Genomic DNA, 27,247 nt, shown 5'->3' on the forward strand with positions numbered 1-27,247 from the left:
CCCTCCATGCCCCGAGCAAGTTCATGGAGCTGAGGGAGAGCCATGCCTCCCAAGATGCAGGAGATCCACCACCTCTCATGTACTCCAGGTAGAAGCATCTTTGCTGTGTGGAGCCAGCATGCTCAGCTGCGCAATTGCTACGTGAGTTCTCCACACCAAGCAAATAGGAAGAGCAAGTTCAGTAGTTCCTGGGGCTTTAACAGAGGAGGGGCGTTCATCAGTGTTCCTGGCTGCAAGACAGCGGCGTTCAAAATGGTGACCAGAGCAATCATGGTGGGCACTGTGGGATACCTCCTGAGGGCCACTTAGGTCGATGTAAGCAATGCAGTGTTTACACTGACACTGCGTCGCTCATACTAAATCGCCCTAAGCTCTACACCTCTTGTTGAGGTGGTATTATTATGTTGGCGTACTAGGCGAGTTAAAGTGACAGTGTGTACACCCCCATAGTTAGGTCGATGTTAGCTGCCTTATGTTGGCAAAACTGTGTAGCACAGACATGGTCTAAGTAAACGTTTCTCTCGGCTACCCCTGTCACTTAAGTATCTGGGGTGTCTCTTAGCTTCAGTCAGTAATTGGAACCAACAGCAACCATGAAGAGGAATTCTCCAGTTCTTTGGGGATAGAGCTGCCTTCCCCTCCGAAGACTTGTAATGGATTGAGGGACAGTGACTACACCAGCAGTTCTCTGAAGACAGATCTAAGAATCAGAACTTAGTCCTTTGTGTGGGTATTTGACAATACCTAATATGCATTTATAACTACATGACAGGGTCAGGCCAGATGGCTACAAGAGAATGGTCGAAGGTAGATATATTAGTTCCAGGTTAAGCAGGTCCTTTTTCCCTGGGTAAGATAACAGGGACTATTCCAGAACACTCAGGAACTTTCTAGAACTAATTAAGGCAGGCTGTAGTCAATTGGGAAGCTGCTAGAATTAATTAAAATTTTAAATCAGGACACCTGGTTTAAAAAGGCTGTCACTCCAGTTAGTGAGGTGTGTGCGTAAGGAGCTGGGAATGAGAGGATGTGATGCTGGAGGACTGAGGAGTACAAGCGTTAACAGACATCAGGAGGAAGGTCCTGTGGTGAGGACAAAGAAGGTGTTGGGAGGAGGCCAAGGGGAAGTAGCCCAGGGAGTTGTAGCTGTCGCACATCTGTTCCAGAAGGCACTCTAGACAGCTGCAGTCCACAGGGCCCGGGGCTGGAACCCGGGGTGGAGGGCAGGCCCGGGTTCCCCCCAAACCTCCCAACTCCTGACCCAACACAGGAGCTTCCACCAGAGGTGAAGGTCTCTGAGCTGGTCCCCAACCCACATGGTGGATCAGCAGAAACTGTGGGGATTGTTCTTACTCTTTTTTCCCCATGCTGGACAGTGATGAGGTTATCTGAGTGAACGGCACATTTGAGCCATGAAAGTGGCCAAAATAGGGGCTGCCGTGAATCTCTGAGGCGAGCAAAATCCGCCAATAAGCACAGGACCCACCAAGGTAGAGGAGGAACTTTGTCACACTATGCTAAACCCGCATTTGAAGTGTCAGATTCTCCTATGGCAAGGAAGAGAATTAATGGATTTTAACATAGGCTAATGCAATAGACGACAACATTCTGGGACTGGAGCAACAGAAGCAGCTTTTGAAGTCAGATCATGGAATCAGCAGTTCTCAAGGTCAGAGAGCAAGCAGTTCCACATTTTTAAAATGGCAGTGATAGTATGTCCTGATCTCAGAGATGTCTTGTCAGGGTAAATTCATTAATATTTGTGGGGTGCACAGACACCACAGAGACGAGTGCATATAAAAACGTTAAAGGAAAATAAAAAAAATTTCACTGCAGATTTTGATGGTAAATCAGGAATGGGGCCAAACACAGAATGATGGAGATCAAAAGAAATATTAAACAAATATCTTGTTCACTGAGCTCCTTCTAGCTTGTGCACTGAAGCCTTGACCCAGCAAAGCACGTACATGTGCATAACGTTAAGCAGTCAAGTAGTTCTGCTGAAGTCAATTAAACTACTCACATGGTTAATGTTAAGCACACACTTAAATGTTTTCCAGAATCGGGGTAATCATACAAAAGCCTGTATTGTAATACATAGGCACAGGGTTGTACAGGCAACTTCAGTTTTGTCAGTTCTTAACTTCTGGGTGTTTTACTTCGTGACTTAAATAATTTCAGAGTTATTTTTCTTTTATTTGGTATGAAATGTATGTGCAAACTTACTTAGTGGAGTATCTCACAGGGAATATATTGCATTTATGCTCCAGAGAATGCACTGGTTTCTAGACTATTTCCAAGAGCAATTCAAGGTATTAGTTTCTCTTTGCAAACCTAGTGGGTCTGAGGAAGAAATTTTATACCCTTACATTTTCTTTCCTAATAAGGATCATGTTTTATTGGATTGTACATAGCTCAATCCAGTTCTACAGTTATTACTGTTCAAGAGGTTTTTCTCCTTTTAAATACAATCTCTCTGAAAAACTTTAAAAAGTTCATTCCAGTTACAGAGTTATTAAGTGCCAACCCTGATATCTCTGGACTGACATCCTGGCCCAATTCCCATATATCCACTAGAAATTGGCTTTTCCATCTCTCAGGGTTAACCAAATATTTATTAAAGGAATAAATAACTTTGTTATCCTGCTGTATCCTTATAATTTCCATGCATTTTGTGCATGCATGAATTTTAATACTCATGCTGTTTCCCAACAGGAGGACACAGCACCAAGATAGCATGGGAATAGGTGCCGTATGAATACCTAGATTAGAAAGATAGTAAACTAATCAAATTTAAACCTAAGACAAATGAATCAAAAGTTCTTGACTCATATCCCAAAAAGCTGTCCAAATTCTGTCAGAAACTAGCAATGAACAAAGTTAAAAGATTTTTCAGCCCCCTTATGTTTCTACCACGATAATATGATTCTTAACTACCTCATAATTTGTGGGCAGCAGATAATGACAAAGACAAATGCACAGAAAATTATATATGGTAGTAAGAAGCTTCGTTAAATGTCTGACAAAGGAATAAGCCGTTTAAAAGAAAATATTATCAGCCACTACTATCTCTACAAATCTGTATACATTAAAATGCTTCTAAGCAAATTCCTGTTAAGCGAATAAACTTCTTAAATTAATAAAAACACAGGCCAGCTAAGAGAAAAACATTTTAAAGAAATAAATCCATTTACATTAGTTTATGCAATGCAAATATGAAAGACAGCAGAATTACCTGGTTAAGGAGCAAATTTTGACAAGAATAGACTAATTTTCTTAAATAATGTAGCTTTAAAAAAACAATTGTTCAGTCATTGATTAAGTCAATATATTTCCCCATGGCTGGAACAAAATACGCTGGTTTACTCTCAGCTTAACTGCTAGTACTTTCCCAGCATGTGACTCAATACTACATACACATAACTGCAACCCTTTCCAAGGCCATTCCACCTCTCAGTTTCTCCTCCTCTTTCGAGAAGGGAGAAACGTGCCTCCCTGGTATTGCAAATGCTAGGCTCTTCTCTCCTGTCCCCTTAAAACAAACAGATGTTTTCTCTCTCCTACACCACTTCATGAAGAATACTGGGGGGTGTACAGACTGCATAAGCTATAAATACTATTATAGCTTTCACAGGTAGAGAAATCTTAGTAAAGCTGGAATTTCAAGCATCCTTATCATGGAGGATAGGTCCATCAATGGCTATTAGCCATGGGGGGCAGGGATGGTGTCCGTAGCCTCAGTTTGCCAAACGCTGGGAATGGGCGACAGAGAATGGATCACTTGATGATTGCCTGTTCTGTTCATTCCCTCTGGGGCACCTGGCATTGGCCACTATCGCAAGACAGGATACTGGACTTGATGGACCTTTGGTCTGACCGAGTAGGGCCATTCTTATGTTCTTAAAAAGAAAAGGAGTACTTGTGGCACCTTAGAGACTAACCAATTTATTTGAGCATAAGCTTTCGTGAGCTACAGCTCACTTCATCGGATGCATACTGTGGAAAGTGTAGAAGATCTTTTATACACACAAAGCATGAAAAAATACCTCCCCGCACCCCACTCTCCTGCTGGCAATAGCTTATCCAAAGTGATCACTCTCCTTACAATGTGTATGATAATCAAGTTGGGCCATTTCCAGCACAAATCCAGGTTTGCTCACCCCCCCTGCCCACACACACACAAACCCACTCTCCTGCTGGTAATAGCTTATCTAAAGTGACCACTCTCCTTACAATGTGTATGATAATCAAGGTGGGCCATTTCCAGCACAAATCCAGGGTTTAACAAGAATGTCTGGGGGGGGGGGGTAGAAAAAAACAAGGGGAAATAGGTTACCTTGCATAATGACTTAGCCACTCCCAGTCTCTATTCAAGACTAAGTTAATTGTATCCAATTTGCAAATGAATTCCAATTCAACAGTTTCTCGCTGGAGTCTGGATTTGAAGTTTTTTTGTTGAAGAATTGCAACTTTCATGTCTGTAATCGCGTGACCAGAGAGATTGAAGTGTTCTCCGACTGGTTTATGAATGTTATAATTCTTGACATCTGATTTGTGTCCATTTATTCTTTTACATAGAGACTGTCCAGTTTGACCAATGTACATGGCAGAGGGGCATTGCTGGCACATGATGGCATATATCACATTGGTGGATGTGCAGGTGAACGAGCCTCTGATAGTGTGGCTGATGTTATTAGGCCCTGTGATGGTGTCCCCTGAATAGATATGTGGGCACAGTTGGCAATGGGCCATTATGATTATGATGTCAGAGTTGTTTCTGAGGCTGTGGATGGCATTGTGTTCCGCATGGCTGAGGTTATGGGGCAAGTGATGCTGCTTTTCCACAATTTCAGCCGGTGCACGTCGGCGGAAGCACTCTATGTAGAAGTCCAGTCTGCTGTTTCGACCATCAGGAGGAGTCCACCTAGAATCCTTCTTTTTGTAGTGTTGGTAGGGAGGTCTCTGTGGATTAGTCTCCACACCACCCTATACCGGAAACCTACTGACCGCTATTCCTACCTACATGCCTCCAGCTTTCATCCTGACCACACCACACGATCCATCGTCTACAGCCAAGCTCTGCGATACAACCGCATTTGCTCCAACCCCTCAGACAGAGACAAACACCTACAAGATCTCTATCAAGCATTCTTACAACTACAATACCCACCTGCGGAAGTGAAGAAATAGATTGATAGAGCCAGAAGAGTTCCCAGAAGTCACCTACTACAGGACAGGCCTAACAAAGAAAATAACAGAACGCCACTAGCCGTCACCTTCAGCCCCCAACTAAAACCCCTCCAACGCATTATTAAGGATCTACAACCTATCCTGAAGGATGACCCAACACTCTCACAAATCCTGGGAGACAGGCCAGTCCTTGCCTACAGACAGCCCCGCAACCTGAAGCAAATACTCACCAGCAACCACATACCACACAACAGAACCACTAACCCAGGAACCTATCCTTGCAACAAAGCCCATTGCCAACTGTGCCCACATATCTATTCAGGGGACACCATCACAGGGCCTAATAACATCAGCCACGCTATCAGAGGCTCGTTCACCTGCGCATCCACCAATGTGTTATATGCCATCATGTGCCAGCAATGCCCCTCTGCCATGTACATTGGTCAAACTGGACAGTCTCTACGTAAAAGAATAAATGGACACAAATCAGATGTCAAGAATTATAACATTCATAAACCAGTCGGAGAACACTTCAATCTCTCTGGTCACGCGATTACAGACATGAAAGTTGCAATTCTTCAACAAAAAAACTTCAAATCCAGACTCCAGCGAGAAACTGTTGAATTGGAATTCATTTGCAAATTGGATACAATTAACTTAGTCTTGAATAGAGACTGGGAGTGGCTAAGTCATTATGCAAGGTAACTTATTTCCCCTTGTTTTTTCCTAACCCCCCCCGCCCCCAGACGTTCTTGTTAAACCCTGGATTTGTGCTGGAAATGGCCCACCTTGATTATCATACACATTGTAAGGAGAGTGGTCACTTTAGATAAGCTATTACCAGCAGGAGAGTGGGTTTGTGTGTGTGTGGGCGGGGGGGTGAGCAAACCTGGATTTGTGCTGGAAATGGCCCAACTTGATTATCATACACATTGTAAGGAGAGTGATCACTTTGGATAAGCTATTGCCAGCAGGAGAGTGGGGTGCGGGGAGGTATTTTTTCATGCTTTGTGTGTATAAAAGATCTTCTACACTTTCCACAGTATGCATCCGATGAAGTGAGCTGTAGCTCACGAAAGCTTATGCTCAAATAAATTGGTTAGTCTCTAAGGTGCCACAAGTACTCCTTTTCTTTTTGCGAATACAGACTAACACGGCTGTTACTCTGAAACCTGTCTTATGTTCTTACAAACCGTCCCTCCAATGTTATTGAAGTGCACAAAGAGAAGCCTGCTCTGGAGAGAACCACAGATAGACTTCAAGAGGAGCCTTCTTTGCTCTCAGGGTCTCAGAAGGGCCTAAAAAGGATCTCCTCATTGCCCTGAACTCCTTGCTACCTGAATCACCATTTGCATTGGAGAGATTATCTGCATTTCTGTGTGTAGCACCCCCTCTCCACCTGGTTACCTCCTTTAATGCCAATCCACGTACAGGTTTTGATGGACAGGTCTGGGTTCTTTTGGATCCCGCCACCCACTCAGTGGGGTGTATTTTCTTTCTTTTTTTCTATGAAATGATTTGGCAGTGCCTCCACCCCCCTCGCTCCTCCGTGGCTGGGTCACCAGGGCAGCTTGGGCAGACAATTCTAACTACAGAGTAATTTACTTGCCAGATAGTTGGAGACTTCCAAAAAATAATACAAAGAAAAATATATTCAACACAATAATTATATTAAACAGGAGACAAATACAACATAACAGGGTAAAACACTATTTTTAGGGTCACCGGTGCCCACACTGAAAATACCCGTGTCTTGATGTAGCAAATGTAAAATTAGTGTCCCGCTGGTATGCATAACTTTGCTGGGGCCCTTGATGACCTATAACCACAAATTCTTCTTTACAGTGGTTTAGCAGTGTGGCTGACTGGATTCAGTACAGCCCAAAGGACTCACAAGTGGGAGAAGGTGGTAAATCCCTCCACAGGTGTAATTTGCAGCAGGTTATAAAATCCCCAAACCCTTACTCCCTGGCTTGAGGACACAGTTCAGGGAGTGGGGGTCCCCAAAACAAAATTCCCTGACTAACTAACCAAATGATGGTGCGCTCGCAAGCTCCATGAAGGATCCTCAGGTTCGAAAATGACTCTGGACTCCTCAGTCTCTGCAGAGGGGCTGCTCTCTGCTGGCAGGGATCCTCCTCAGGCTGGAATCAGGCTGCGTCGGTCCCAGGATTTCCCCTCACCACAGAGGGGTGCAGGGCTCAAGGTGTAGGTTACACAACTCCACTAACATCCAAACTGTAGCCTCCTAGCCCAGCCTCCAGACACACACTCTGCAGGCAGCTTCCCTGGACTAGCAGCCAGACCAGAGCTGACCATGTGGTGACTGGTCTCACCTAGGGAGCCGGAGGGCGAACTCAGCCTCGCTGGGACGTTTCCCAGCAAACGCTACAAATTGGGAATCATCAGTGGGGAAGGAAAAACCCAGCTGAGGATCTGCTGTCAGGTCCCTAGAGGCCTGTTCTCAGGGGGAGCCCTGCACGCAGGCCTGGGACTCACCAGCTCCCCACACAGCCAGTCCTGCCCTTTCCTCCACTGGCTCCAGAGTGACTCCAAAATGGCTTCTCCCTGGGAGGGACTCTCACTCTCTATCAGTTGCTGGGCGGACTCTGAGTCTGCCTTGGCTTCCCCTCCCTACCAGCGACAGTGTGCCTCTCCCTGAGCTGCCAGCAGACAGAGTCCCAGGAATCTATGTAATCTCCTTGGGGGTTACATGTGCTTATGGACGAGTCAGCCTTGCAACACTAGAGGCTGATATACGAACCATTAGAGCAAAAGGGACCGAGCAGTGGAGAACAATAAAAGCAGAGAAGAAAAGGGAACTCAACCCAGACTGAACACAATGCTCAATCCTAAGAAACAATATTTTTTGTCAAGGTCAAGGCCTCCCTCCCTCTCAGTGCTTTTGCTTTTTGCTTTTGATACACACAAAAATCTAAGTAGTGCCTGCCTCAGCCTGTCAAATTGACTAGGCAGTGCTTACCCTGACAGCTAATGAGCTGCTACTAGGGGGGGTGAGGCTGCACATGGCCTGTCCTGGCTGGGGAAATGTACATGGATGGACAGAAAAGAGCTGATCAGAGGGACAGATGAGTATCAGGAGGCATAGTGTCATCTCAGATTAAGCCCCGATTCTTCTGTGGCACAGTATAATAAATAACTGATAAAGGGTCAGATTGTGGTCCACTTACATGGAGTAGTATTTATCTCCTCAAGTAGTCCCACTGAAGCCAGCGTGTTCACTCACAGAGTGAGGTGCCACTCAACAAGAGTCAGAGCTGCAGATTCTGGTCCTAAGTAAGGCCTGTCTTTTACCCATTGTGTGTTGTTATGAGGCAGCATACAGTAATGAAGGAGAGGATTCAATGCACAGGTTAGAATGAATACCCGACGTGTGTTTCTATGTTCTTTGCCTTGAGAATATAATTGTGGAGCAGAGAATAGTGTGATGAGCCTCATTACACACCACTTCACATCAGCTCCATGCTATACAATATCAAGTCTAGTGGACTGACAGGAATCCTAAATTTGTTCTACAATCTGTGTATTTTGGGTAGCAAGGCAGCATTCTACTGCTTCTTCACTGGTGTGTCTCCTGTGCGGGATGTGCTCACGCACCAGCGAGGGTTAGCTAAAGGAAAGGTCCATCTATCTGGGGTTAAATCTCAATATTTACAGAGCTACAGGTGAGTTCCTTTGAAATAGGGCTGGTAGCAGGGTGGATTGATTTAAGTCAAAGCGATTAAAATCATGTTTAAATCCCCAAGTGCAAAGGCTAGATTTAAATCATGGATTTTAATCAACTTTTCCATTTGTACTTCAGTTATTTTCTAAAGAAAGGTGTATTCTTACAGATGATATAACCATTAAAACATGTTGATTTACAACTAAATAGAGCCTTTACCCTAGACGTGGTACATTTTTTTCTACTTAGGAGGGTAAACTATAGCTATATCATTTTTAAATCGTTAATATTTTCAGATTCTTATTAATTGCACATTTTAGAATGTTAAACAATATCATGGATCATTTTCTATTTACTAGATAATTAAGTTGTTGCTCAAGATTTGTGTCAAGCTGCATTAGGATGGTAACTGGAATTTAATTAAACACACAAAACAGCATAAAAACCTTATTTTTATTAAACAAAACCATCTTAAATGTTCTGGATACATCAACTTCTCTTATCAAAACATATTTCACATTTACAACTAAATGACTTATTAAATGGAGGGATTAACTTTAGTCAGTGAATTAATTGATTATGTCAGGTCAGCCTCAGAAAATGTTCAAATATGCCTAAGTGAAAGTAACTTGAGCTTAAATTCCTACTTGTCTAAGTCTCTTGAAAATGAGACAGTCACCTAAGTTACTTAGGCTGTCAAACTTTTAAAATTAGTGGATCTCATCCCCTCCCTCATCATTTTTTATTGATAGACTGGAAGAGAGAGACAAATTTCCTGCTTTTTCAACTTCCAATCAATTTCTCAAAACTGAAGGAGTTAGTCCAAATGAAGACAATGTTCTTCCTGTACCTGCAGAAGACGCTACTGCTGTGAAAAGTTAGTTTTGCACTTCAACAAACGCTGATTCCAGGTGCTTAGCTAGGGACTTCCACCAGTTCAGTGGCGTGGCTTTCTTTAAAACATCCTCAGCAAACATGTACTGCTTCACCTCCAGCCCTGAAATTTGTTCGTTGTTTGTTTGTTAGCAGCATCTTTTTCTTCATCAGCTAGGCATCTATCCTGGTACTTTGGGTTGAAAATATTGGCAAGAAAATGAGGTAGAGTAAGTGCTTGATCCATCCACATCTTTACTGCCTGCAATGTAACTTTGTTGTCGGGTATTTCTTTCTTTAGTTTCTCTTGAAGTTCTTTCCAAATTTCAACAGCATCAGCAATTCAGCAGCAATCTTAATGCAGTTTGTCCACGGCTATGGAAATAGGTTTCAGCATATTCAGCATATCTTCTACACTTCTCATTAGTCCGATGTTGACCACTTTGGCTGTGATAGTTCCATCTATTTTGTCACAAATTGTCATCAAACTAGGCCAGTTCTTAATAAATAGCTCAAAACAGTCAATCTACATTTTGAGGGATGTCAGGCTCTGCAGGTCTTGAACGTGAATTCATGGGGATTCGAAGAGTCATCACACTCCAATCCTCCACCCAGCAGTTCACAGGCAGCAGACTGGGGCACCAGATCCACCTATATGTTCTGAATGGGAGAGCACCACTGCTCCTGATTCGGCCACAGCCCCTATTTAAGTCAGACAAGGAAACAGCAAGTTGTCTGTCCAATGGCGCTCCATCTCATGGACAGTTGATCTGGTATTTTACCTGTTCCTGTATTCTGATCCTAACCTTTTGGTATTCTGACGTGGCCTGACTTTTGGTTACTGGCTCCTCATTCCTGCCCTCCAGTTCTGTCTCATGATCCTGACCTTGAGGTATCCTGACTCAGCCTGATTCCTGGTAACTGACTCTTGATCGCTGCCCTCCAGTTTATTTCTTGATTCTGAACTCCTGGGATTCCAACCTGGCCTGATTCCTTGGTAATTGGCCCCTAGACTTTCAGCCTGTGCCTGACACTAACCCCAAAGCCAGGTGTGGGTGGGAGGCAGAGTCCCAATCCTAGCAGTTAGGGCCCAAGGCAGCAGTTACACCCAATGGTTTGTCTCCAGCGACAGCCTCATCTAATGGGTACAGTTCTGGGCAGCAAGTCCACCGAGTGGGTTCAGCTTCTGGCAGAAACTATGCCTAACAGATACAGTTCATAGGTGACAGCTCTGCCTAACGTGTACTGTTCTTTGCAGCAACTCCGCGTTGTGAGTGCAGTTCATGGGTGGGGCAGGGAAACCTCGGCCGGGTTCCAACCCAAAGCCCTGGGAGGCTGGTTTGACTTTGCTCACCGGGTGGTACCTTGTGTCAGCCTCAAGTCCACTTCTCTGAGTGACTTCCTAACTCCATCTGCATCCCAGCCGGCCACCGTCTGTCCTTGGAGAGTGCTGCCTTCTGGGCTTCCCACTCTGGTCGGCTGGTCCCAGTCTCTGGATGCTGCTGGACCCTGTTACCGGCCTGGGTGTGGTCTCAGCTCACCTCCTTCCCTGGAGCTCCCAGAGCACATCCCTTCTTCCTGGCCTGCCAGCCCTTCGCCCTGATTTAGCTCTCTGACTGCCTTTCAAACCCTGCCTCCAACCTAAGCATGCTCAGCACGGGCAGAGGGGTGGGGCCTCCTTAGTCCAGAGTTGCTCCTTAATCCCGTCCTGTCCAGTGAGGGGTTTATACACCCTGTCACGCCAGGCTACCCACACCCCTGTGCTGATCAGGGAGAATTAATTTGTTCTCTTTAGTAAAACTGAAGCAATACGGCTGTTACAGAAGTATTTTGCAATTTCAAGAGTTTCCTTTATTCCTGGAATTGTACTTAAGTCTTTGGATAAAAGGTGCATCACGTGAGCACTGTACCCATATGTTATAAGTTTCAGTTCCCTTCATTATCTTCTTCTACGTTTCTTCTCATCCTAGCTACATGTGCAGCATTTTGACAAAGCTATGCACTTGATTTTTATTCGCCCACCTGATTGTATGTATGTTTTATGCTAGGACATTTCTGAAGTAATGTGTCATTTTTGCCAATCTCTTTAATAAATATAATAATTTATATTGCATTATCAAGATGAAATGGGAATGTCAGCTTTAAGTAAAAGGATGTGAAAGTTTTATAATGCAAATTTTAGCAGATGTTATGATTTCATTTTTATTTGCAGCGTTGAATTGACTAATCCCAAGAGCTGAAATATACTTTAGAATTCCATTTATTATTGTGCTGTCACATTGTCTGAGATGAGGAAACCCTTGCTTAATTACATGAAGTGCATGAATTGATGCTCTACGATTAAGACACACTTCTTAGTTATTTTTTCTCTCCAGAGTTTGAAATTCAGATGTCTTGTGATGGTTGCTGATGATGAAGCCCAATATAAAATTATAAAAATTAGAGATGGAAAAGGTCATGAGCCCACCCCTACACCAGTGTATGATTATTTTATTACGTAATTATTTGCTATATTTTTTTTACTTTTCATCCAGTTTAGATTAAAATGTCCCAAGTGACTATTTCCCTTGGAAGACTACTTCAGACTAGTCAATTTCATAGGCACCTGAGCTCCATGTTGATTCAGGAATGGATCCACATGAAGGTCATTGCAAGACAAGGGTAATAGATGGAAAGTTTGATCTGACAGTAGTCTTAATTTTTTTTTCTGTCTTAATTTTTTCCTTAAATTTGAACCATTATCCCAGTGATGTCCCATTTATGCCATCCTAAAAAATTGTTCTCCATCTTTGGTGTTTACACACCTCAGATACTGTTAGATGTTATCAGATATGCCCCTTCCCCTTTTTTGTAGTTAAAAAAGAAACAAAATTTGGACTGCTCAAAGTTGATAGATCAGACATTTCAGCTGTTATAAAATAAGTTTTTCTGTGATATTGAGAAATCATATGGAAAAACATCAACTTCATGATAAAACTGGGATATCTTGTCAATTTGCCTAATTGTCTCTTTCAGCATTACTGCTTTCGAGATATCTTCCTCCCATTGAATATGTGTTAACACAGAGTAAAATAGACTGCAGTTTTTCCAAATAGAGCACAATTTTATGTCCTGCCCTTAATTTTGACTTCTCTACAGGTCTTTCTTTTTAATCCTGTTCTGCTCAGTACCAGTCCAAGCCAATAACTAAAATATTAAAAGCCTAGCACCACTACAAAAGGTATCTCCCTTCAAAACTTTATTACATTGTCATTTGTTATTACTCTTTGTTTCCAGACTATTGGGCAGGTTGCAGTTCATGTATGTGTATGCATCTCCAAAACAAATTAACTATTTCTTTAAGTTTTCATGAAACAGTCTCAAAACAAAATGTATTCCATCTCTTGCATTGCCTTCATCTATTATTTTTGTAATTCTATCAAAAACCAACCAAACAAAAGAACAATAACAAAGCAATTGGGTTTATCTGGTATGATTTGTTCTTTTTGATTTCATGGTGCTTTTTTCTCATACATCTATTAAGCCCCAAGATCTTTATTTGTTCTTTTAATTTATTTTAATATTTATTGCAGCAATATAATTAGGGAGTGATGTTAGATTTGTCAGAAAGTAATTGGCAGAATAATTGTTCTTTCCTTTTCTGGGAAATTGGAATACTATATTTGCATTTTCTACTCCAGTTCTCCATAAATTTTCAAAAATTAGATGATTAATTCCTTTAACATCCATGGATGAATAACATCAGGACCCAGTGTTTTTTTTTTTTTAATTTTTATGATTAAACTTCACCAAGGTTCCTTCCTGTTTCTTATTGGGAGCTATTTTTACAAGGTCTCTATTACCTCATGATTTTTCCAAACATCTTTTCTATACTATTCCTTTGAAAGGACTGGTCTAGAATACGGATTCTCTTCACAGTGGAAAGGTCACTGAGAAATGCCAGCTAGTCCATTATAGATTTTCCAATACAAATCCTATCCATCCCTCCCATCTTCCAAAATAAATAAGTAAACAAATAGATAATACTCCTGAGGTCTGAGTGCACACTGAAAAGTTTTACAAACAAAGACCATATCATAGAATATCATAGAATATCAGGGTTGGAAGGGACCCCAGAAGGTCATCTAGTCCAACCCCCTGCTCAAAGCAGGACCAAGTCCCAGTTAAATCATCCCAGCCAGGGCTTTGTCAAGCCTGACCTTAAAAACCTGTAAGGAAGGAGATTCTACCACCTCCCTAGGTAACGCATTCCAGTGTTTCACCACCCTCTTAGTGAAAAAGTTTTTCCTAATATCCAATCTAAACCTCCCCCATTGCAACTTGAGACCATTACTCCTCGTTCTGTCATCTGCTACCATTGAGAACAGTCTAGAGCCATCCTCTTTGGAACCCCCTTTCAGGTAGTTGAAAGCAGCTATCAAATCCCCCCTCATTCTTCTCTTCTGCAGACTAAACAATCCCAGCTCCCTCAGCCTCTCCTCATAAGTCATGTGCTCTAGACCCCTAATCATTTTTGTTGCCCTTCGCTGGACTCTTTCCAATTTATCCACATCCTTCTTGTAGTGTGGGGCCCAAAACTGGACACAGTACTCCAGATGAGGCCTCACCAGTGTCGAATAGAGGGGAACGATCACGTCCCTCGATCTGCTCGCTATGCCCCTACTTATACATCCCAAAATGCCATTGGCCTTCTTGGCAACAAGGGCACACTGCTGACTCATATCCAGCTTCTCGTCCACTGTCACCCCTAGGTCCTTTTCCGCAGAACTGCTGCCTAGCCATTCGGTCCCTAGTCTGTAGCGGTGCATTGGGTTCTTCCGTCCTAAGTGCAGGACCCTGCACTTATCCTTATTGAACCTCATCAGATTTCTTTTGGCCCAATCCTCCAATTTGTCTAGGTCCTTCTGTATCCTATCCCTCCCCTCCAGCGTATCTACCACTCCTCCCAGTTTAGTATCATCCGCAAATTTGCTGAGAGTGCAATCCACACCATCCTCCAGATCATTTATGAAGATATTGAACAAAACCGGCCCCAGGACCTACCCCTGGGGCACTCCACTTGACACCGGCTGCCAACTAGACATGGAGCCATTGATCACTACCCGTTGAGCCCGACAATCTAGCCAGCTTTCTACCCACCTTATAGTGCATTCATCCAGCCCATACTTCCTTAACTTGCTGACAAGAATGCTGTGGGAGACCGTGTCAAAAGCTTTGCTAAAGTCAAGAAACAATACATCCACTGCTTTCCCTTCATCCACAGAACCAGTAATCTCATCATAAAAGGCGATTAGATTAGTCAGGCATGACCTTCCCTTGGTGAATCCATGCTGACTGTTCCTGATCACTTTCCTCTCCTCTAAGTGCTTCAGGATTGATTCTTTGAGGACCTGCTCCATGATTTTTCCAGGGACTGAGGTGAGGCTGACTGGCCTGTAGTTCCCAGGATCCTCCTTCTTCCCTTTTTTAAAGATGGGCACTACATTAGCCTTTTTCCAGTCATCCGGGACTTCCCCCGTTCGCCACGAGTTTTCAAAGATAATGGCCAAGGGCTCTGCAATCACAGCCGCCAATTCCTTCAGCACTCTCGGATGCAATTCGTCCGGCCCCATGGACTTGTGCACGTCCAGCTTTTCTAAATAGTCCCTAACCACCTCTATCTCTACAGAGGGCTGGCCATCTCTTCCCCATTTTGTGATGCCCAGCGCAGCAGTCTGGGAGCTGACCTTGTTAGTGAAAACAGAGGCAAAAAAAGCATTGAGTACATTAGCTTTTTCCACATCCTCTGTCACTAGGTTGCCTCCCTCATTCAGTAAGGGGCCCACACTTTCCTTGGCTTTCTTCTTGTTGCCAACATACCTGAAGAAACCCTTCTTGTTACTCTTGACATCTCTTGCTAGCTGCAGCTCCAGGTGCGATTTGGCCCTCCTGATATCTTTCCTACATGCCCGAGCAATATTTTTATACTCTTCCCTGGTCATATGTCCAACCTTCCACTTCTTGTAAGCTTCTTTTTTATGTTTAAGATCCGCTAGGATTTCACCATTAAGCCAAGCTGGTCGCCTGCCATATTTACTATTCTTTCGACTCATCGGGATGGTTTGTCCCTTATCTTATCTTGCTCATGTCTGACAGAAAAATAGTGTGTTGACTGTGAAGACTGCTAGTTAAACAAACAAACTAAAGAAGTAATCCAGGCGTGTGATACATCAATCTATTGCCATCCACTGATTTAACAAATAGGAAACTTTATTAGATCTGCAAGCTGCGAGACAGCTTTAGGATAAAGTGGAGTGTATACAGGGATAGATCCCTCCTCCCCCTGAGTGCCTCATTACCATTGGCCAAGCAGAGAGATGCAATCCGACTGGCTCTCTTCCCACAACCATTCAACCATTAATGCCTTGGTGAGAATAATCTTGGAACATGCTTGGGACTCAGTTTAAGCATTAGGATTCATAGAGATTTGGAATTGTTTATGCAATCCTAGCCAAATAGAAGACTGATTTGATTGGAGATGCTTGCAAGGTGAGTTTGGCAGGCAGCTGTCAACCAAGCCTGCATGGATAGACCATACAAGAATGTGATCCATAAGGTTACCAGACTCTTTATGAAAGCCAATGGTTTGGTGATGAAGAACAGGGACATATGGTACAATAGGCCTGAGTTTTTCTGGGATGATGGAGTGCACTTATCAGGTGCTGCGGCAGACTTTGGCTTCAGAACGTAAGGCATTGAATTAGGTAGGGTTTAGATTAAGTAAGCATGAGATACAAGGCCATGTGGATGGGGGATGCAAGCAAGGTATTCACTGGCACCTCCAATGTCCAGTGTGGATAAAAGGCTGAAGGGCCAGCAACCAGAAAATACAAGACATGGGATTTTGCTGGTGGATCTCATGTCTCGGGCAAAAAAGTAGACATGTAGCTCTGGCAGACCAGAGTCTCTGATAACTTCTGTCCCTTACGGGAGGAAGGAAGGGGGAACGTGAGAGGGTTCAGCAGAGCAAGCTGAATCCTTAGGGTAGGCAGTAGGGAGTCTACCCTCAGTTATGGGATATATGATTGATGCCTTGTTAATCCCACACTGGACCCATCTAAATGTCTGGTGTAGGGAGACAGGGCAGATAGTGCCCCTCTCCAATATTAAATTTTGCTGACATTGCAGTCTGATGCTTAAAATCCATCCCTGCGTCTGTCTTCAGTCACTTGGGTGTCCAGATCAATACTAGCTGTGGGAGAAAGAGTGTGCCCTGGGAAGGGATCACTGGAATTCAGCAATGCAGCGCTACCTGCTTTTCTTGTTTTATAATGGTAATTCATTCTTTTAAAATGCAATTAAATGTAAACATGGGAAACAAATTCATTTTGATTGTTTTTCTGCAATGATTTATCTTTTGAATAGAAGCCGTAGAACAATGCCATGTTAAATTGGCAAACGGAATATATTAAACCAAAAAAGAAGAGAGAATGAAATGGCAGCTTGAAGAATTAGAGTGGCAGCTTTGCTTCCCCCACCCCTCTCCCCCAACTGTTTGGTTATTTAAAAATACATCACTTAACTTAGCTACCAGGTAGCAACTGCATGCCATGCTGGAGTTTCCTTATTTAAATCCCCATAAGGAAATGATCTAGAGAGTTGCTTTGAAGCAAGTTTTTTATAATTGAAACCTTTGGATTGTATTAATATGTGTGAATATAACAGAGAAAACTGACAACTTCATCACTTCAGTTCCACTTTTCTTAGCTATAAAAGAGAAGGAAGTGGGGGGGGGAAAGTGGCACAAAGAATTATCCTTTTGTAGAAGACTTTTAAATGTTCGCGGACATAGCTCAAGCAAGTCTAATCAGTGTGTTTAAGCTCTTCAGCTGGGCTTCCTCATTTTTGTGCCCCGTGTGCTCCATTTTGTGCGTTCTTTCTGTTGCAGTGGAAGGGCCAGATTCTGCCACTCTTGCTCCTGTTGACTAGTACCTTATTCCGTAAGTGGTGCCATTGAAAGCAAGTCTGTGATGTGTTTTCTAATGAGTGAAGACTTACTATGTGTGTATAGAGCTACAATTACAGACACAGTCTGTGTGCAAGCTCTATGTAAATAGAATAGTGAGTTGCTTTTGGGAATACTACTTTAGGTTACTGTGCTGTAACATACACCCAGAAGAATATTCCATCCCAAGAACATCATCATTTTGGATCTTGTCAATTGTGCACTTAGAGGGAAGTGAAGGAGAAAATGATAGGATGATGTGTTTATCTGTGAAGAGCTTAGTGGAATGAGTTTCCCATATTTACAAGCTTCCTGAAACTGCTATAACAGTGTCAAGCCTCCAAAACAAACAAACAAACAAACAAACAAACCCACCGCTTGCAAAGAAGAGCTATGAGGACTACAGGGACTGAGAGGAGTTGCAATAACCCCAGAGTGCCATGTATGGTGGCTGATCTCTGGTCCAGATTGGTCAGCTGGCTTCGCAAGGAACAAAACACATTGCTCATTTTTTGCGTTTGAGAATTCTGGAGCTGTGCACTCAGGGAACGCAGAGCTAACCCCACTGACAAAACAAACATATATTTAGGGAAATGGGGTGTTCTCCCATCCAGATTCATCTATGGGGCCAAGTGGGAGGTGGGGGAGAGGGAGTTGGAGATAAAGAGAGTGACTCTGCTACCAACTGTCTAACCTGTTTCCTCAGGCACTGTATCAGGAAGGGTGCCTCCAAGCTGAAGAGGACTCTTACCTCCTAATTACCCTTACAGTGGTGGGAGGTTTTGATCCAGTGGATCCCTTAAATTTGTCTGGTTGATAGCTTTGTTCTGGAGCCATCAAAGATATGCCACCCAGCCCTTTTAAAAGTTTTTTTTTCCCTTGGCTGGCTGAATATCCTTCCACCCCCACCCCAAGTTAGGATGTCAGAGGAGCACTGAGCATGCTCATGAGGTCCCTCAACGTCATTCTCCCAAGCCTGATGGCTGTATGGTATATTAATCAGTTGGGTAAGGTTTGTGTGTCTGCATAAGGCTGGACTCAGGCTGCAGTTATGAAGGAAGACCTTCCTGTGTACAGGGAATAACCTCTGTGACTTCAGAGGCTTCCCAGGTTACATTTCCACAGAGGCAAAGTCTGGATAGGTCTTGATGTTTCCAAGTAAATTGAATTGCGTCCATATATAAACCTGTGCCATCAATTCAATATTTGTGCAGTATTATCTGCTATTCTATAATGAGTGTGACAAAGAAAAACATGGTTTTCTGCTGTCCATGAGGAAATAAAAACACTTGCCTTTAGAGGATACCAAGACCAGGGTTTCCCAAACTTGGGACGCCGCTTGTTCAGGGAAAGCCCCTGGTGGGCCAGGCCAGTTTGTTTACCTGCAGCGTCCGCAGGTTTGGCCGATCGCGGCTCCCACTGGCCGTGGTTCGCTGCTGCAGGCCAATGGGGGCTGTGGGAAGTGGTGCGGGCCGAGGGACGTACCGGCCACCGTTTCCTGCAGCCCCCATTGGCCTGCAGCGGCGAACCGCGGCCACTAGGAGCCGCGATCGGCCAAACCTGCGGACGCGGCAGGTAAACAAACCGGCCCGGCCCGCCAGGGACTTTCCCTGAACAAGCGGCTTCCCAAGTTTGGGAAACACTATATTAGACAATAATGTGACCTGAAGCTCACAATAGGAGAGACAAGGTCGGGGAGGTAATATCTTTTATTGAACCAGCTTCTGTTGGTGAGAGAGACAGGCTTTCTTACCAACAAAATTTGATCCAATAAAAGATATTACCTCACCCATCTTGTCTCCCTCTAATATCCTGGGATTGGCATGGCTACAACTACACTGCATTCACAATGGGAGCCATCTGATATATTAATGATATGTATTGTCCTTTTACATTTTGACACAGAAGTGTTTTTTTAACATGTGCTTAACAAGGTACTATACCACATGTAAATTCAAGCTAATTCAGTTTGCTTATCTCTAAATAAAAACTTCATAGACTGGGAATCATTTGACAATAGGTACAGACAATTTTTTTGATGAACTAAACAGATTGAGTTCCTTGAGTCTCTGACTCTGTCATTTTTTTTCAAAACCTCAAATTGTTGAAAAAAATGTACTAATTTGAGATTGGTAGAAAACTCAGCCACTTTTTAACCATGTCACTTCCAAATGAATTCTTACTACATATCCATCTTTTAATGTGAGATTTGCTGGAATAATATTTTCCCCTCCCAGGACCTGATCCAAAGCACACTGAAGTTAATCAGAGTTTTTCCACTGCAGTAAGTTTTAGATGAAACTCCAAGAGAACATGCAAGAAGTAAATGCTACTTTTAATGTCACCTCATTATTGGGAGTTTATAAGGGGATGCATCTAGCAGTTTAAAACTTGTGTACATAGACATTTCTGCAGATCTAGTAAATGGATTTGGCTGTAGAGACATTTTCTATTCTAGCATTTGAACTCAGGAATGCTGGCTGCAATTTCAGTGCTTAGAACACTAAACTGTGGAAACTGAGATAGCAACTGACAATTGCAATAGACAACATTTACAAGTCTCTGTAACTTTAGGATACACCTGTGAACTACCTGCTTGTGCAACTATCCCTTTGCTGATTTTTGCAGGTATAAGAACTTGTCTGATACAGCACTGGGAGAGAAAAAGAAGTTATCTGCCAAGGAGAAATGTCGTCTTGTTCTTCAACAGTGTAAATTACAAGGGTGGCAGGTTTGTGACTTATAAAATAACTAAAATATCAGTTTAGGTCTTTAAAAAAGCAAGAGGAGTAATTTCAATTGTGGGAGTCACCAGATTCTTTGCAAAAATATATTCTTTTGATGTTTTGCTGTGGGTAAGACATTACACGTATTCTTTGGAATTAAATAGTCTGATTTACTGAGTTTAGTGGAACATCATTAGCTGTGATCATTGATATGTGTAGAAAAATCAGTAAGCACTCTTGTTGGGAGTGAGGGTGCTCAATTAAGTGTACATACTTTGTAAATTAGTCTTCATTGCTTAAAGCTTTTCCAATTACATAAAAATGTCCACATTCTCCCATCCAGTGTCTGTGCATGGCTGCCACCAGAGCACAGTATCTGGGCTAGATTCACAGGTTATAAGGCAAGAAGGTTATATGATCTGATCTCCTATATAAGAAAGACCAAAGACATTTCAATAGTTTCACTTTCCCCAGACCGATTTCTTAACTCAGCTTCAGCCTGAATATCGTAAGTGCCTTTCTGGGTTATGCCCTGCACCCTTACGTTAGGGATCTCTATTAAAGGACCCTCTAATGTGTATGTTAGCTGAGTGTGCCACTAACCTTCACAACTTCATTTGGAGCTTCAAGTGTCAAGGTGGAAAAATGCTGAGGAATTGTAATTATATATTGTAGTCCAGTCAGAAAGTGCACTGCATGGTGTCTGTGGAGTTGAACTCCACGGGAGTCAGAAATAGTGCTATAACAAGAGAATTTAAAAAGCAGTGGCCAGCAGTAAATGCCTGCAATTCAAGAACAATGATCCTGGCATTTGAAAACAAACCTGAAAGATAGGAATGCGAAAAGGGAATTATTAAACAGGATCTCTGCTGTAAAAGGGAGGGAAACTTATGATCTCTAAAACGTTGTTGATGTCCCAGCTGTAAGGTAATGTAACATGCTGAAAAGTGAATTGTGCAAAAATACAACAGTATACAATGCAATGTCCTTCAAACCAGAGAATCACAAAACACTTGAGAAATGCAGACAATAAGATGCAGGGATAAGAAGATTTGTAAGGTGAATTTAAAGAGAAGTAATGACTCAGTGGCTTAGAAGCACTGGGAAGGAAGATGCGCTGAGGCAAATAAACGACCTTCCCTCCATGCACATACCCCAAACAGTGGTGAGCTATGGGGAGTGGACAGAGAGGTGTCCATGACTGAAGGGGAGAAATAACCAGAGTATAAGGTTAAAATGTGAGTTTGCTGTAGGTGAAGGCCCAGTAAGTACAAGAGTTAACCAGCACAGTAGGTGACATAAAAGCAAGAATCCACATCTCCAGCATCAGTGAGTAATGTGTGCCACATAATCCCTCTTTTCATTTTTTGACTTGTTTGACTAATCATGAAAGTTGAACTTTAAATAACAGTCTAAAAGAGGAAGCTTATACAATCAGCAGTTGTCATGGATGTCCTCCTCTGTGCTACAACAGTAGAGGAATCTTTAAAAGGCAAGGGGGGGAAGCAGAAAGAAAAGAAAATGAAGAATTAATAATACAGAATGATGCCATGAACAAAGCCTTGAGAAAAGGAGTCATCTTGTACTGCATCACTAAAAAATCACACCAGAGGTAGGGGGTGCATGTATAACCAATTTAGTCTGTCCTATTGCCAGCAGTGATTACTTCAAATGAATCAGTGTTGGAATAGAAAATTTATTTGATGTAGGAGTTCATGAATAAGTCAAAGCAAAGTCCTCCCCGGCATTCTTGCCTGTTATTCCCTGAAGAGCACTAGCAGATTGATTGATAAATGTATAATCCAAATGAACTATGAAAAAGTAGAAGAAAGTGATGGAAATCTGAAATAACCCCCACTTTATGTGAGACCTCAAGAAAAAGGGTTGCCTATAAATTCAGTGGTAGAGGAAGAATAAGCACACTCTGGACTACTTTTTTCAGAGCAGAAGGGTGAAAAATTGTTTAACCTTATTGCTAGAATGCGCCATGCCACCCAATTTGAGTATGCTTGATTCAGCAGCCTCCATGTTGAAAGGAAAGTATTTGTTAGAAAAATGTTGATAGTTTTATGAAAGGTTGCTTGTTATTTGGGTAAGTTGAGCTGGAGATGATTATACTAGGACAAAAAGGAGCTGATTTATTAAAGCTGGCATACAATACAAAGCACTTCTACTGCTGTACTTAGCTTAACTGCTGAAATGTGAGTTGTAAAAGTGCAGTCTTATTAACAAAAGACATTTTCACATCATTTTTTCTGTGCGGTTGCCTTGATAGGGCTTTCTTTTCAATTTAACTACATACTTGAGCAGTGTGCAGCCATACAACAAGCTGTAGCTGCCTACTGCAAAGGAAACATTGTTAGCACACTGATATATCAAGTAAAAAAAATTAGAGCTGTCAAGCGATTAAAAAAATTAGTCGCGATTAATCACACTGTTAAACAATAATAGAATACTATTTATTTACGTATTTTTGGATGTTTTCTACATTTTCAAATATATTGATTTCAATTACAACACAGGATACAAAGTGTACAGTGCTCACTTTATATTTATTTTTGATTACAAGTATTTGCACTGTAAAAAAACAAAAGAAATAGTATTTTTCAATTCACCTAATACAAGTACTGTACTGCAATCTCTTTATTGTGAAAGTTGAACTTACAAATGTAGAATTATGGACAAAAAAACTGCATTCAAAAATAAAACAATGTAAAATATTAGAGCCTGCAAGTCCACTCAGTCCTACATCTTGTTCAGCCAATCACTCAAACATTTGCAGGAGATAATGCTGCCTGCGTCTTGTTTACAATGTCTCCTGAAAGTGAGAACAGGAATTTGTATGGCACTGTTGTAGCTGGCTTCGCAAGATATTTACGTGCCAGATGCGCTAAAAATTCATATGTCCCTTCATTCTTCAACCACCATTCCAGGGGACATGCGTCCATGCTGATGATGGGTTCTGCTCGATAACAATCAAAAGCAGTGCAGACCAACACATGTTCATTTTCATTATCTGAGTCAGATGCCACCAGCAGAAGGTTGATTTTCTTTAATGGTAGTTTGCGTTCTGTAGTTTCTGCATTGGAGTGTTGCTCTTTTAAGACTTCTGAAAGCATGCTCCACACCTCATCCCTCTCAGATTTTGGAAGGCACTTCAGATTCTTAAACCTTGGGTCGAGTGCTGTAGCTATCTTTAGAAATCTCACATTGGTACCTTCTTTGTGTTTTGTCAAATCTGCAGTGAAAGTGTTCTTAAAATGAACATGTGCTGGGTCATCATCCGAGACTTCTATAACATGAAATATTTGGCAGAATGCGGGTAAAACAGAGCAGGGGACATACAATTCTCCTACAAAGAGTTCAGTCACAAATGTAATTAACGCATTATTTTTTTAATGAGAGTCATCAGTATGGAAGCATGTCCTGTGGAATGGTGGCCAAAGCATGAAAAGACATACGAATGTTTAGCCTATCTGGCACTAAATACCTTGCAATGCTGGCTACAAAAGTGCCATGTAAATGCCTGTTCTCACTTTCTAGTGACATTTTAAATAAGAAGAGGACAGCATTATCTCCTGCAAATGTAAACAATCTTGTTTGTCATAGTGATTGGCTGAACAAGAAGTAGGAGTGGACTTGTAGGCTCTGAAGTTTTACATAGTTTTGTTTTCGAATGCAGTTATGTAATAAAAAAATCTACATTTGTAAGTTGCTCTTTCACGATAACGCGATAGCACTACAGTACTTGTATGAGGCGAATTGAAAAATACTGTTTATTTTGTTTATCATTTTTACAGTGCAAACATTTTTAATAAAAAATATACACTTTTCAATTACAACACAGAATACAATATATATGAAAATGTAGAAAAACATCCAAAATATTTAATAAATTTCAATTGGTATTCTATTGTTTAACAGTGTGATTAAAACTGCGATTAATCGCAATTAATTTTTTTAATTGTGATTAATTTTTTGAGTTAATCATGTGAGTTAACTGCAATTAATTGACAGCCCTAAAAAAATCTCTAAACCAATATACACTATTCCTACTTCTTTGAGATTTCAAATGATGGTCCCAGTCCAACTCTCAGTGAAGTCCAACAAAGGTTATGTAATCCCCATCACTGGAGGTTTTTAAGAACATGTTGGACAAACATCCTGTCAGGGATGGTCTAAATTCACTCGGTCTTGCCTCAGATCAGGGGGTTAAACTAAATGACCCCACGAGCTCCCTTCCAGTCCTACATTTCTATGATTCTATGGAAGTTTTGCCATTGACTTTAGTGGGAGAAGAATCAGACCCAGTAAATTCAGGGACAAATTCAATAAAAGTACTCCGGGGCCATCAGACTATCCACTTTAGTGGGGCACAACCAATTGGTCTTCAGCCCTTAGTCACATTCCACTAATAAAGATTTCTAACCCTCACATTCTCTTATCATTTTCATTTTTTTTAAAAAATCAATTTTTAAAAAATATTTCACAATATTTACTAAGCAAAACACATTACTCCCACAATGCACAGCTTGAGATTGTTAGCAATATTTGAGACAAATATATGGCACAAACAATCTTCTACTACATAATGACAGAAGGAAACTTTCATTTATTTGGATTATCATTCCCCACACAGTTGAACTTGCAAATATAAATTCAATAAAGGTGGAGTTAACATAATAGCTTATTGAGTTTTCTAGTCAAAACTCTCAACTTTAAATTTTGATTGGCCGACATCAGTAGCCTGCAGTTAATCCTTTTTCTGTCATTTTATACAGATCTTGTTTGCATCTTTGCAAACTCCATCCTAACTTTTCATTTTTATTCCCAAAAAAGTGTTTTATGATTTAAAACTGCACGGTGTAGTTATCAAAGGTTAGTCTAGCAGGGTAAGATGAACTTTCTACCTTTGAATATTAGAAATACTATTTTGGGTAAGAAACAGAAATCATAAATTTTTTGCTTTTTGGGAGCATTGTTTTAGCTTAATACTTTAACCCTTGGTGTAACTTCTAGCTGACCTTCTCCAGAGCCCTCAGCGATTCTTTCTTTCCGACGGCCTTAAACACTTATACCATTTAGATCTCATAAACTGAGGAGAATTGAACAGGATTGGTACTCGGGTGGGAGAATTCAGAGGAATGTTAGGTCGTGCAGGAAATGGTACTGGTAGTTCAGTATGGTTGATTCTCTTCCTTCAGAGTCAGGTACTGAACAATTGCCTCAGCATGTTGCCAGGAGTTCAGTGCTGCTGGAGGTTTACTCATAGAAATTATTGGGGGTATAGCAGAAACCCACAGTGTTCCTGAACATACCACCCTCTCCAGTTTGGAAGACCTATAAATGTTATGGTTCTCAGCCTTTTTAAAAAAATTAAATCCTTATGCAAGTGGAATCCCCCACTGCCTGTTTAGGATTGCTTGAAGTCCACTTTGCACCAGCAGAGTGGCAAAAGAGGAATTTAAAATAATGCAGGATTTGGTCCATGACTCTTATCAGGTACAAAGAAATGCATGTTTCATCACAACAACCTTAACACCACCTGGTCCTGGTGACTTATTACTATTTAATTTATCAATTTGTTCCAAAACCTCTGCTATTGACCTCAGTCTGGGACATTTCGTCAGATTTGTGACCTAAAAAGAATGGTTGAGGTGTGGGAGTCTCCCTCCCTGTGCAGCAAAGGCTGATGCAAAGAATGCATTTAGCTTCTTTGCAATGCTCTTGTCTGCCTTAAGTGCTCCTTTAGAGCTCAGACGTCCAGTGGCCCCACTGATTGTTTGGCAGGCTTCCTGCTTCTGATGTACTTTAAAAATTGTTGCTTAGTTTTTGTGTCTTTAGCTGGTTGTTCTTCAAATTCTTTCTTGGCCTGCCTTATACCTTTACACTTGACTTACAGAGTGTATGTTCCTTTCTATTTTCCTCAGTTGGATTTTACCTCCAATTTTTAAAGGATGGTTTTTTGCTGCTACCCACCTCCTTTACTCTGCTGTTTAGTGGCTTTTTTTTAAAAAAAAATTAGGGTATACATTTATTTTGAGTCTCTATTATGGTGTTTTTAAATAATTTCAATGCAGTTTGAGGCATTTTATTCTTGTGACTTTTCCTTTTAGTTACCCTTTTTTCCATTTATTTATGCCTGGCCAGCCCTACTGACTGCCTGGCCTGAGCCAACCTGCTCCAGGAATCCTGGAAGAGCAAGCATGGCAAGCATTACTGCATCCCATCCTCCAGATGGACTTCTCACAGCAAGATTCTGCTGGAGGAACCCAAGGAGTAAATTGGACCCTTATTTTGCCAACTAAAAAAGTATTTGCATTGTGTGACATAAATGGACACAAACAAAAATGTTAGTCACAGCCTCCTTGGACTGAGAGATCTTTAAGGGATGGGTCTTTCATTTTGATCTAGGTGTGCACATGTGCTCTTATGCTCTATCTACTGAGGTTCCTATTTTTAACTTTTTGCTTCTTGAATGTGTTTCTGTTCTGTTCCTTTCTTCTTTTTTCGTCTCTTCCTTATATATCTGGTTAAGACCTAAAGACTTGAAAGCTCTTTATTTGTTTTATATTGCACTTGTGTCTAAATCTCAGCCCATATCTTTGTCCAGGCCTAACTCTTTGCTTCAGAAGTTGTTTTCTCTGATTACATGTCCCCTGACCCTTTCCTCCACAGCCAAGCTTTTGCAATCCTCCTCTTTTAGCCTCCTTTCTCCTCTACTTTCTTCTCATTCCCTCTTTATCTCTTTCCTCCCATTCAGCACATACCTATGTAGTTGCTATTTTA

General features: G+C 41.8%; 1 protein-coding gene across 4 annotated transcripts in view; it reads left to right on the forward strand.

Annotated features, from left to right (window-relative positions):
* MYO16 (myosin XVI) overlaps positions 1–27,247 on the forward strand; it is a 579,449-nt gene that overhangs the window by 475,831 nt on the left and 76,371 nt on the right. For all 4 annotated transcript variants that reach the window (XM_037896729.2, XM_037896722.2, XM_043535412.1 and 1 more), the window contains exon 28: positions 20,361–20,463. In XM_037896729.2, the coding sequence (XP_037752657.1) occupies positions 20,361–20,463 (103 nt within the window). The remainder of the gene's footprint in view (positions 1–20,360; positions 20,464–27,247) is intronic.

This window comes from Chelonia mydas, chromosome 1, assembly GCF_015237465.2.
Source record: "Chelonia mydas isolate rCheMyd1 chromosome 1, rCheMyd1.pri.v2, whole genome shotgun sequence".
NCBI classification, from domain to species: domain Eukaryota; kingdom Metazoa; phylum Chordata; order Testudines; family Cheloniidae; genus Chelonia; species Chelonia mydas.